Below are 11,810 nucleotides of genomic sequence, written 5' to 3' on the forward strand. Positions count from 1 at the left end.
TCAGTCTGCACAGAGGGGCCGTGGCAGAAGGAGGGCTCGGGCAGGCTCTGCCACTCAGGTAGGCACCAGGCATGGGACCTGTAGCCCCCTCTTCCCCAAGTCCCAGGAGTCTAGGGTCCCAGCTCCTTCTTCTCCCAGGACCTGATGTCCCACCACCTAGCCCTTAGCCCCTTCCTTACCCACCACCCAGGAATCCAGGCTCCTGGGCCCCTTCTCGCCCCCGGACTTCTCTTCCCCAGAACGCAAGACTCCAAGAACCCAACCCCCCGCTCCCTGTCGTCTTTCCAGGATCCCTACCATCCTCCTCCCTCAGACCCAGGAGTCCGGGCTCCAGTCCCCTCCTCCCCCAGGACCCAGGCTTCTAGGTCTCCATCTCCTTCTCTCAAGCACTTGGCATCCCACTCCCGAGCCCTCTCTTCCCCCAGTTCCTTCCTCCATCAAGTCCCAGGAATCCAGCTCCCAACCCCATCTCTCCCCTTCCCTACAGATCACCATGTACAGCTTCATGGGTGGTGGCCTGTTCTGTGCCTGGGTGGGGACCATCCTCTTGGTGGTGGCCACGGCAACAGACCACTGGATGCAGTACCGGCTGTCAGGGTCCTTCGCCCACCAGGGCCTGTGGCGGTACTGCCTGGGCAACAAGTGCTACCTGCAGACAGACAGCATCGGTGAGCCCCCCGGCCAGAGTCCGGGCCGCGCCTGGGGAAAGAGCAGGGCGGACCTCAGGGCCCAAGGACACCTGTATTCCAGATGGAGAACTCTGCGGCTCAAAGAGGGAAAGGGAGCAACCCAAGGTCACTCAGCATGGAGGGGGCAGAACTGGGACTACAGGGTTGTTTTCTAGCTGCAGTTTCACGGGGTGCTGGTTTGCGGGTTAAGTTGGGAGAGGTGGCATTTCCTGACGCCTCAAAGGTGTCATGCACAGCAATTGGGGCTAGTGTCACGAAACAGCATTTTCTAAATATCTTCTATGGACCAAGAACTATGTTAGGTACTGGGGGATACAGAAGAAATACGGGCCCTGAATTTGCTAAATACTGTATAAAGTAGCACAGAGTATTTTTGCTTACTTATAATGTGCCAGGCCATAGATAGAGAGATACATAGAAATATATAGTATATTGCTTGCTGCATAGCATCTATAATAAGTTAATGTATACTACATTATGTGTAATATATGCAATTTATATTATTACATATAATTTATGATGTATAATATATGGAACTACATATATACATTAATAAATTAATATACAGTATAGTGTATTATACATGCACCTCTATTACATAATAAATTACTAATACATAATATATTGTATATAATATGCTACATATATAAGTAATGCACATATATATGATGTAGAATCCATTATATTACACATTATCTAATAAATAGTATATATCATGCCACATATTATATAGTAAATTAATAATATATATTATACAAAATATTATATAATAAATTAATATATAATGTAGAGTATATTATATTGCACACTTATTATATAACGTATTAATAAATTTGGCCAGGCGTGGTGGCTCACGTCTGTAATCCCAGCACTTTGGGAGGCCGAGGTGGGCGGATCACTTGAGGTCAGGAGTTCGAGATTAGCCTGGCAAAAAAGGTGAAACTCGGTCTCTACTAAAAATACAAAAATTAGCCAGGCATGGTGGTGTGCACCTGTAATCCCAGCTACTCAGGAGGCTGAGGCAAGAGAATCACTTGAACTCGGGAGGTGGAGACTGCAGTGGGCCCAGATGGCACCACTGCACTCCAGCCTGGACAACAGACGAAGACGCTGTCTAAAAAATAAATAAAAATTAATTAATAATATATAATATATTGTGTATTATTACTAGTAATAGTAATAATAATAACTGGCATTGATTGAGTGCTTACTATGCCCTATGTGCTATTCTAAGTGCTTTACATGGATAAACTCGCTTCCACCCCTAACACCACTAAGGGCAGTTCAATTGTATGTAAGAGTGAGACATGAGCTTTGACCTCAAAATTCAAACATCCTCTTGAGTAGTTGAGAAGAAGAGCTAAGCCTCACTGAGTGCCGGATGTGACAGGCATGGGAGACTTCACCCACTCATCTCTCCCCGAGCCAGCCCTGAGAGAGAGGCAGGACGATGCCTGTTTGCTGGAGGGGTAGACTGAGGCAGGGAGAAGTGAAAAGACTTGCCTTGGGCCACCAGCTTCAGAGTCCAGTCTGCCTGACTCCACACATCCTTCTCATTTCTGGCTGTCTCATTTGTGACACTTCTACATTTCTCCTGCTGCAGGCTAGGAATTCCCCAAGGGACAGCCCTGAGCCACCTCTCTGTCTTATCTCTGCCAGGGATGCAGGAGACAGGGAGGCTTGGTGAAGGTCTTTCTTTTTTTGTTTGTTTTTGTTTTGTTTTGTTTTGTTTGAGACAGAGTCTCACTCTGTCACCCCTGCTAGAGTGCAGTGGTGCTATCTCGGCTCACTGTAACCTCTGCCTCCTGAGTTCAAGCAATTCTCCTTGCCTCAGCCTCCTGAGTAGCTGGGATTACAGGCGCCCACAACCATGCCTGGCTAATTTTTGTATTTTTAGTAGAGACAGGATTTGACCATGTTGGCCAGGCTGGTCTCGAACTCCTGACCTCAGTTGATCCACCCGCCTCGGCCTCCCAAAGTGCTGGGATTATAGGCGTGAGCCACCGAACTTGGCCTCATTATTTTATTTGATTTGATTTTTGTAGAGACAGCTTCTCACTGTATTGCCCAGGCTTGTTTCAAACCCCCGGCTTCAGATAGACATGGTGGCTCAGCCTGTAATCCCAGCACCTTTGGAGGCTGAGGTAGGAGGATCACTTGAGCCTAGGTGTTTGAGACCAGACTGTGCAACGTAAGGAGACCCCATCTCAACAAAAAATAAAAAATTAGCTGGGCATGGTGGCGTGCTCCCGTGGCCCCAGCTGCTCAGAAGGCTGAAGTGGGAGGCTCACTTGAGCCGAGAAGTTTAAGGCTACAGTGAGCTAAGATAGAGCCACTGCACTCCAGCCCGGGTGACAGAGCAAGACCCTGTCTCAAAAAATAATAATAAGATAAAATAAATACTTAAACCCTCCTGGCCTCAAGCAATCCTCCTGCCTCAGCCTCCCAAAGTGTTGGGATTCCAGGCCTGAGCTGCTGTGACCAGCCTGAATTAGTGTGCTAGGGGTGCCGTAACAAAGCCCCACAAACCGGGTGGCTTGAACAACAGAAACGTGTTGTCTCACAGTTCTGGAGGCCAAGATGAAGATGTGGGCAAAATCAGTTCCTTCTGAGGGCTGTGAGGGAGAATCTGTTCCATGTCCCTCCCTCCCTGGCTTCTGGTGATTTTCTGGGAATCTTTGGTGTTTCCTTGGTTTGGAGATGCATCACCCCAATTTCTGCCTTCCTCACACATGGTATTTTTCCTAAAAGCGTGTTTGTGTCCAGATTCCTCTTTTTATAAGAATGGCAGTCTTTGTTTTATGTTTTGTTTTGTTTTTGAGATGGAGTCTTGCTCTGTTGCCCAGGCTGGAGTGCAGTGGCACAATCTCGGCTCACTGCAACCTCTGCCTCCCAGGTTCAAGTGATTCTCCTGCCTCAGCCTCCTGAGTAGCTGGGATTACAGGTGCCTGCCACCAAGCCTGGCTAATTTTTGTATTTTTAGTAGAGAGGGTTTCTCCATTTTGGCTAGGCTGGTCTCAAACTCCTGACCTCAGGTGATCCACCTGCCTTGGCCTCCCAAAATGCTGGGATTACACTGGGCAGGAGCCACCACACCCAGCCCAGTTTTTGGATGAGAGCTCCACCCTACTCTAGCGTGATCTTGTCTTAACTAATTATATTTGCAAAGACTCTATTGCCAAATAAGTTACCATTCTAAGGCACTAGTTACAATTTCAACATAAAAATTTGGGGCGGGGGACAGAAAGACATAACTCAACCCATAAAAATATCCATGGAGAAACAGCCAGGAATTTCTCTCACCGAGGCTTCTACAAGGCAAAAGACTGGGTTTTCCAAAGATCCTAGACTTTTTACTTTGCAATGGCAAGATGCAAGGTCTGAGGGGTACCATTTCCCGGGGGGCTCCAGCAGACAGAATAGCCAAGCAGTTAGGAGCGTGGGCCTTGGAGCTTGGATTCCAACTCCAGCCCTGTTTCTAATTATGAGACCTCGGGCAAGTCACTTTACCTCTCTGGGCCTCCATTTCTTCACTTGAAAAATAAGCATAAAAATGGTACTTACAGAATAGGGCTCTGGAGGAATGAATAACGTCTCACCTGGGTAGTGAGCATGGCATATAGTTAGCCATTGCTAAAGGAGGAAGAGATTATTATTATCTTTCCTGAGAGGCCATCCCTGGGCAAAGCACAAGAGAAGAATGGCCCCAGTGCTCAACATGAATTCATTTCACGCATTTATTGGGCACCTATTATGTACCAGGTGCTAGGTGCTGGGGACACAGTGGTGAATGAGACAGCAAGGCTCTTGCCCTTGCAGAGCTAAGGATTTACTGAGGAGAGACAGACATTATAAATAAGTTAAAAACAAGTAAATAGGACATTTTCAGATATAAGCAAGTGGTATAAAATAAATGAAAGAGTAAGTTGGGCGCAGTGGCTTGCAACTATAATCTCAGCACTTTGGGAGGCCAAGGCAGGTGGATCACTTGGGGCCAGGAGTTTGAGACCAGCCTGGCCAACATGGCAAAATGCCATCTCTACTAAAAATACAAAAATTATCCGGGCGTGGTGGTGCGCACCTGTAGTCCCAGCCACTCAGGACCCTGAGGGAGGAGAATCGTTTGAACCCCAGAGGCGGAGGCTGCAGTGAGCTGAGATTGTGCCACAGCACTTCAGCCTGGGTGACAGAGGAAGACTCGGTCTCAAAAAAAAAAAGAAAAAAAAAGAAATGTGAGAGAGAATAGTAATTAGCAGGAAAATATAGGGAATCATCATTCATTCATTCATTCATTCATTCATTCATTCAACAAACATTTCCCGAAGCCAGAATGCAAACCAAATGTGTGGTGGGGGTGTTTATGATACAGAACCAACCCACTGCCTGTCTTCAAGGAGCAATCAGGCTGGAGGGGGAGACAGACAAAGAGAGTCACAACCCTTAGCCGTGGGTGAAGATGATGACTGAGGGGTGGGGAGATGCTTCCTAGAGGATGGGTCAGAGGAGCTTGGCTTTGGAGGATGAGTAGGAGTTTGCCAGGTGAAGAAGAGGGCATTTGCAAAGAAGGAAGGATGAGCTGCGTCAGGGATATGGAAAGGGGCAAGGCATTTTCATCTCAGAGGTAGCAGCATCTCTCACTTAGAGCAGGGGAGGTGTGGGAATGACCATGGGGTGCTCCCACAGCATACTGGAATGCCACCCGGGCCTTCATGATCCTGTCTGCCCTATGCGCCACCTCCGGCATCATCATGGGCATCATGGCCTTCGCTCATCAGCCTACCTTCTCCCGCATCTCCCGGCCCTTCTCTGCTGGCATCATGTTTTTTTCCTCAAGTGAGTAAGCCCACCCTCTCCCTACCCCTCTCCTCGCTCTCAACTCAAACCCCAATCTGTCCCCACCCCTCAACACCATTCTCACCCCTTACTCCTCACACTCAACCCCACCCCACCCTAATCCCATCCCCACACCCAAAACCAACCTCATGACTATTTCTAGTTCCAGTCTATTCTGACACTAGCTGGTGTACTACAATTCAGTTCTGGCACGAATCACCTAAAATTTGTGTTTGACTCCACAGGTTAAGACCACAGTCCCTAGCAAGACTGCGTCCACCTCAGCTACAAGCTGCAAGCAGGGTGCCTGGGCCACCCATGCTTTGGATCCATTGGCTACAAACTAGGAGGTTCCCAAGACCCACTCAGATTCAAAAATTTGCTGGAGGCTGGGCACGATGGCTCATGCCTGTAATCCCAGCACTTTGGGAGGCCGAGGTGGGTGGATCACTAGGTCAGGAGTTTGAGACTAGCCCGGCCAACATGGTGAAACCCCATCTCTACTAAAAATACAAAACAAAATTAGCCGGGCGTGGTGTCAGGCACCTGTGATCCCAGCTACTTGGGAGGCTGAGGCAGGAGAATAGCATGAACCCGGGAGGTGGAGCTTGCAGTGAGCCGGGATTGTGCCACTGCACTCCAGCCTGGGCAGCAGAGCGAGACTCTGTCTCAACAAAAACAACAACAACAATAACAACAACAAAAATTGCTGGAATAACTCATAGAATGCAGGAAAGTGCTATACTTACAGTTATAGCTTCATTATAGAGGACACAACTCAGGTCCAAGCAAATGAAGAGACACAGAGGGCAGAGTCTAGGAGAGCCCAAAATGCAGAGCTTCCAAGCCCTCTTCCTGTGGAGCCAGGGATCACCCTCCCAGCACACAGATGTTTTCACCAATAGGGAGCGCCACTGAGCTTCAGTGTCCAGAGGTTGTAAAATAAGCGTGACTGATTGAATCGCTGGCCATTGATGGAATGCAGTTTCCAGCTTCCTTTCTTCCCTGATATCAAGTGGTTCAGAGCCCCAACCATCTAATATCATGGTTGGTCTTTCTTTCTTTCTTTTTTGTTTTCCTTTTTTGAGATGGAGTCTCACTCTGTCACCCAGGCTGGAGTGTAGTGGCTTGATCTCAGCTCACTGCAACCTCCACCTCCCCTCCCAGGTTCAAGTGATTCTCCTGCCTCAGCCTCCTGAGTAGCTGGGATTACAGGCACCCACCACCACACCCAGCTAATTTTTTTTTTTAATTGTATTTTTAGTAGAGACAGGGTTTCACCATGTTGGCCAGGCTGGTCTTGAACTCCTGACCTCAAGTGATCCACCCGACTCAGCCTCCGGAAGTGTTGGGATGACAGGCATGAGTCACTGTGCCTGGCCTGGTTGGTCTTTCTGACAGCCACACCCAACCCTGAGTCATCTCACCTCATTACCATAAACTCAGGTTGGGCCCAAGAGGCTCAAGAATAACAAAGACCCTCCTATTACTCAGGAAGTTCCAAATATTGATTCTCCCTCCCAGGAACCAGAGACAATGGCCAGTTACATTATAAAACACAAGCGTGTCCAACTCCATCCCAAACCTATCCCCCAATCATCTTTAACCCTAATTTCAACTCAACCCCCATCCTCACTCTTATCCCCACCCCCAACCCATTTCCACCCCTTTCCCCAATCTTAGTTCCCACCCCCATCGTCAGCTGTCTGCCCATCTCCAAAATCACACCCATTCTTAGTCCCACCTGCATCCTCCGCCCTCTCTCCCCAGCTCTTTTCGTCTTGTTGGCCTTGGCCATCTACACTGGAGTCACCGTCAGCTTCCTGGGCCGCCGCTTTGGGGACTGGCGCTTTTCCTGGTCCTACATCCTGGGCTGGGTGGCAGTGCTCATGACGTTCTTCGCAGGTACTGGGGGCAAGGGGTGGGAAGGTCAGTGTCTGGGGCAGAGTGGGCAGCAGATAGGGTGGAAGATGACAGGGTGTCCCACATGAGTCCCACAGCACTGGGTCAGGAGGAAGACTCCAGCCCTATGAAGTCTGGGGTTGGGGATACCCAGGGAGAAAGAGAGTAGAGTGTTGGGCTCTCTTGGGGTGGAAACGGAGCTGGGGGAGGTTTGGGGGGGTCAATTTGAACTTCTTCTCATGCAGGGATTTTCTACATATGCGCCTACCGGGTGCAAGAATGTCGGCGCCTGTCTACACCCCGCTGAACCCAAATGTGTCCCCCAACTTCATCTGGAAGTTAAAGTGAGGCCACTGAAGAGGAGGAGGGTCTAGAGGCCTGAAATCCTGGTTCCTAGGGGAATGAGGGGGCTCAGTTCTGGACTGTGGGTTTGTGGGGGGAGGCTGACTGCTGGTCCTAGGCTGGAAGGAGGAAGAATGGGGCCTGTGGGAGGGAGCTGAGAAGACTCAAGTCCCCATCTGCCTGGCAGGTTGTTAGAAAAATGGAATATCCATTACAGCAACTTTCTGGGGTCTAATAAAACTGATGTGAAACTACTAAAGTGTTAATCCTTGAGGGACTGGGATGGGGGGAAGCAGCTGTAAGGGTGGTGGGTGTGGGCAGGGGTGCTTTTTTTGTGTGTTTTCTTGTTGTTGTCCTCATTGTTTTGAGACGGAGTTTTGCTCTTGTTGCCCAGGCTGGAGTGCAATGGCGCAATCTCAGCTCACAGCAACCTCTGCCTCCTGGGTTCAAGTGATTTTCCTGCCTCAGCTTCCCGAGTAGCTGGGATTACAGGGGCCCACTACCAAGCCTGGCTAATTTTTGTATTTTTAATAGAGACGGGGTTTCACCTTGTTGGCCAGGCTGGTTTCGAATTCCTTACTTCAGGTGATCCACTCACCTCTGCCTCCCAAAGTGCTGGGATTACAGGCGTGAGCCACTGCACCCGGCCCAGGGGTGCTGTATTATGGAGGCCTGACCTTCTCAGTTTCTGCAGGGAGGGGAACAGAGATAAATCAACAGTCCCTGTCCAGAAGCTCACCACAGTTCAACTTCTTGGATATGGGTGTGTAGGATAATGGGACAAATGAAAAGATCTCTGAAAAAGCCCCCTGCCCACCCCACCTCCAGTTGGCTCTCCCCAGCCTCCTCTCTCCTCCCCTGATGCGTCCCTTCAAAGGAAACACCAGAACCCTGAGCCTTCACCTCTGGCACCTGCTCTTCACACACTATTCATGACCGTGATCTTCTCTTCATTCACTCATTAGTAATTCATTCTATTAATTGAGGCTGGCTGGGTGTGGTGTCTCACACCTGTAATCCCAGCACTTTGGAAAACCAAGGCAGGTGGATTGCTCAAGCCCAGGAGTTCCCCAGGCAACATGAGAAAACCCATCTCTACAAAAAAAAAAAAAAATTATCTGGGCATGTTGGTGTGTGCCTGTCCCAGCTACTCAGGAGGCTGAGGTGGGAGGGTCGCTGGAGTCCCAGGAGACGGAGGTTGCAGTGAGCTGTGACAGCACCACTGCACTCCAGCCTGAGCGAGAATAAGACTGTCTCAAAATAAAAAAGAAAAAGAAAAAGAAAATAAACGGTTGTTAACTGCCATGAGATTTACTGATGTCTATCATAAAATAATAAAACTATTTCACAAGGCTGATTCTGATGAGACTATTTACTACAGCTATGCTAATAAATGTTATGTTTATAGAGGCTTATTCCCTAAAATAATATTTACGGGGCCTTCTCAAATAAAAATACTGTATTTATACAGGTTTTCTCTAATAATAATGACAATTGAAGATTTCTCTAATAATTTATTGAGGCCTATTTAAATAGAAATATTTGTCGAGACTTATTCTAGTAATCATATTTATAGGGGCTTACTCTAGCAATAATAATGATATAATTATGACTCCAGACTCAGGACTCCAACTTACCTACTCAACATTTCCACTTGAAAAGAAGAGGCATCTCCAACCTCACATATCCAAAAATAAGTTCCTGATCTCACACACACCCTATGTGTTCCTCCCATGGTCTTCCCCATCTTAGGAAATGGCAAACCCATTTTTTATTTTATTTATTTGTTTTTTTGAGATGGAATCTCGCCCTGTTGCCCAGGCTGGAGTGCAGTGGTGCAATCTCGGCTCACTGCAACCTCTGCCTCCCTTCTGGGGTTCAAGTGATTCTCTTGCCTCAGCCTCCCAAGTGGCTGGGATTACAGGCATCTGTCACCATGCCCAGCTAATTTTTGTATTTTTAGTAGAGACAGGGTTTCACCATGTTGGCCAGGCTAGTCTCGAACTCCTGACCTCGTGATCCGCCCACCTCAGCCTCCCAAAGTGCTGGGATTACAGGCGTGAGCCACCACGCCCGGCCAACAACCCCATTTTTATCCAGCTACTCAAGCCAACAACTTTGGGATTCAATGTTGGCTTTTTTTTTTTGGAGTGAGCCTCCCACCTCAGCCTCCTGAGCAGCTAAGACTACAGGCATGCACCACCCACTATGCCTGGGTAATTTTTTAATTTTTTGTAGAGATGGGGTCTCCTTATGTTGCACAGACTGGTCTGTGTCTACTGGTCTCAAGTGATCCTCCCACCTCGGCCTCCCAAAGTGCTGGGATCACAGGCATGAGCCACCCCAGCTGGCGTGTGTCTGCTTTTGGTTTCCTGTAAATCCTCAAGACAGCACCTGGCACATGGTAATCACTCAAAAGAACATTTGTTGAATAATAAATCTTTATTCAGGCCAATTGATGGTGCTGTTTATTGACTTACATAAAGTATTATTTATTGAGATATACTCTAATGATACTGAGATTTAATATCTTTTTATCATTATAATAGCCATTAAATATTATGACTAGAGTGCACCTCAATAGAAATGATGATGCCTTCCATAATAACTGTTTACCATTAGCATTCGTTTCTTTAATAGAACGTAGGTTAATTGAGGATTGGTCTTTTTTTATTTTATTTTATTTTATTTTTTGAGATGGAGTCTCGCTCTGTCACCTAGGCTGGAGGGCAGTGGTGCGATCTTGGCTCACTGCAACCTCCGATTCCCAGGTTCAAGCAATTCTCCTGCCTCAGCCTCCCGAGTAGCTGGAATTACAGGTGCCCGCCACCACTCCCAGCTAATTTTGGGGGGTCTTCTGTGGCAGATGGGGGCTACTGAGGAGCTTTCAAGCCCTGGAGAGGTTGGAAGGGGCTGGAGAAAGTTGGAAGAGACCTGGGGTGATTCAAAAAAACTGACAGTGCTTAGACAAGACTGACAGAGACCTAAGAAAACCAAGTGGCCAAGCAGGCGACATGAGCTGTGAACCCCGAAAATCTGAGACAGGTCTCAGTTAATTTAGAAAGTTTATTTTGCCTTGTAGTCCCAGCTACTCAGGAGGCTGAGGGAGGAGAATGGTGTGAACCCGGGAGGTGGAGCTTGCAGTGAGCCGAGATCGTGCCACTGTACTCCAGCCTGGGCGACAGAGTGAGACTCCATCTCAAAAAAAAAAAAAAAAAAAGAACAATAGAAAGTTTATTTTGCCAAAGTTGAGGATGTGCGCCCGTGACACGGCCTCAGGATGTCCTGACGACATGTGCCCAAGGTGGTTGGGGCACAACTTGGTTCTATACATTTTAGGGAGACATGACACATCAATCAATATATGTAAGAAGTACATTGGTTCATCCAGAAAGGTGGGGACAACTCAAAGCAGGCAGGGGCTTCCAGGTTACAGGCAGGTGAGAGACAAATCATGGCATTCTTTGAGTTTCTTTTTTCCTAGATGGAGTCTAACTCTGTTGCCCGGGCTAGAGTACAGTGGCACAATCTTGGCTTACTGCAACCTCCACCTCCTGGGTTCAAGTGATTCTCCTACCTCAGTCTCCTGAGTCTGGGATTACAGGCGTGCACCACCACGCCCGGCTAATTTTTGTATTTTTAGTAGAGATAGGGTTTCGCTATGTTGGCCAGGCTGGTCTCGAACTCGTGACCTCAGGTGATCCACCTGCTTAGGCCTCCTAAAGTGCTGGGATTACAGGCACGGCCTCTTTTGAGTTTCTGATAAGACTTTCCAAAGGAGGCAATCAGATATGCATCTATCTCAGTGAGCAGAGGGATGACTTTGAATAGAATTAGAGGCAGGTTTGCCCTGAGCTGTTCCCAGCCTGACTTTCCCCTTTAGCTCAGTAATTTTGGGGCCCCAAGATTTTCCTTTCACAGAGCTCTCAGGAAAAGCTTCAGAAGGAGGCCTGGGGTTTTCCTCTGGCAACCACAGACCACATCTGGTTGAGAAAGCTGCTGGAGATCCTGTGAGCAATTCTGTCTTCAAGGCCCCAGCTGCCT

The 11,810-nt window shown here is 48.1% G+C and overlaps 1 protein-coding gene across 2 annotated transcripts; it reads left to right on the forward strand.

Annotated features, from left to right (window-relative positions):
* The first annotated feature begins 2 nt into the window (after positions 1-2).
* On the forward strand, positions 3-8,020 carry LIM2 (lens intrinsic membrane protein 2). Of its 2 annotated transcripts, none has more exons than XM_032169095.2 (5): positions 3-58; positions 488-794; positions 5,373-5,522; positions 7,293-7,427; positions 7,670-8,020. In XM_032169095.2, exons 2-5 carry the CDS (start codon positions 494-496, stop codon positions 7,729-7,731), a joined length of 648 nt encoding a protein of 215 aa, XP_032024986.1. In that variant the 5' UTR covers positions 3-58; positions 488-493; the 3' UTR covers positions 7,732-8,020. The 2 variants fall into 2 exon arrangements, with proteins under 2 accessions (XP_032024986.1, XP_032024987.1); XM_032169096.2 differs by having other exon boundaries at positions 488-668.
* Positions 8,021-11,810: the final 3,790 nt, after the last annotated feature.

This window comes from Hylobates moloch, unplaced genomic scaffold, assembly GCF_009828535.3.
Source record: "Hylobates moloch isolate HMO894 unplaced genomic scaffold, HMol_V3 SCAFFOLD_12, whole genome shotgun sequence".
NCBI lineage: Eukaryota > Metazoa > Chordata > Mammalia > Primates > Hylobatidae > Hylobates > Hylobates moloch.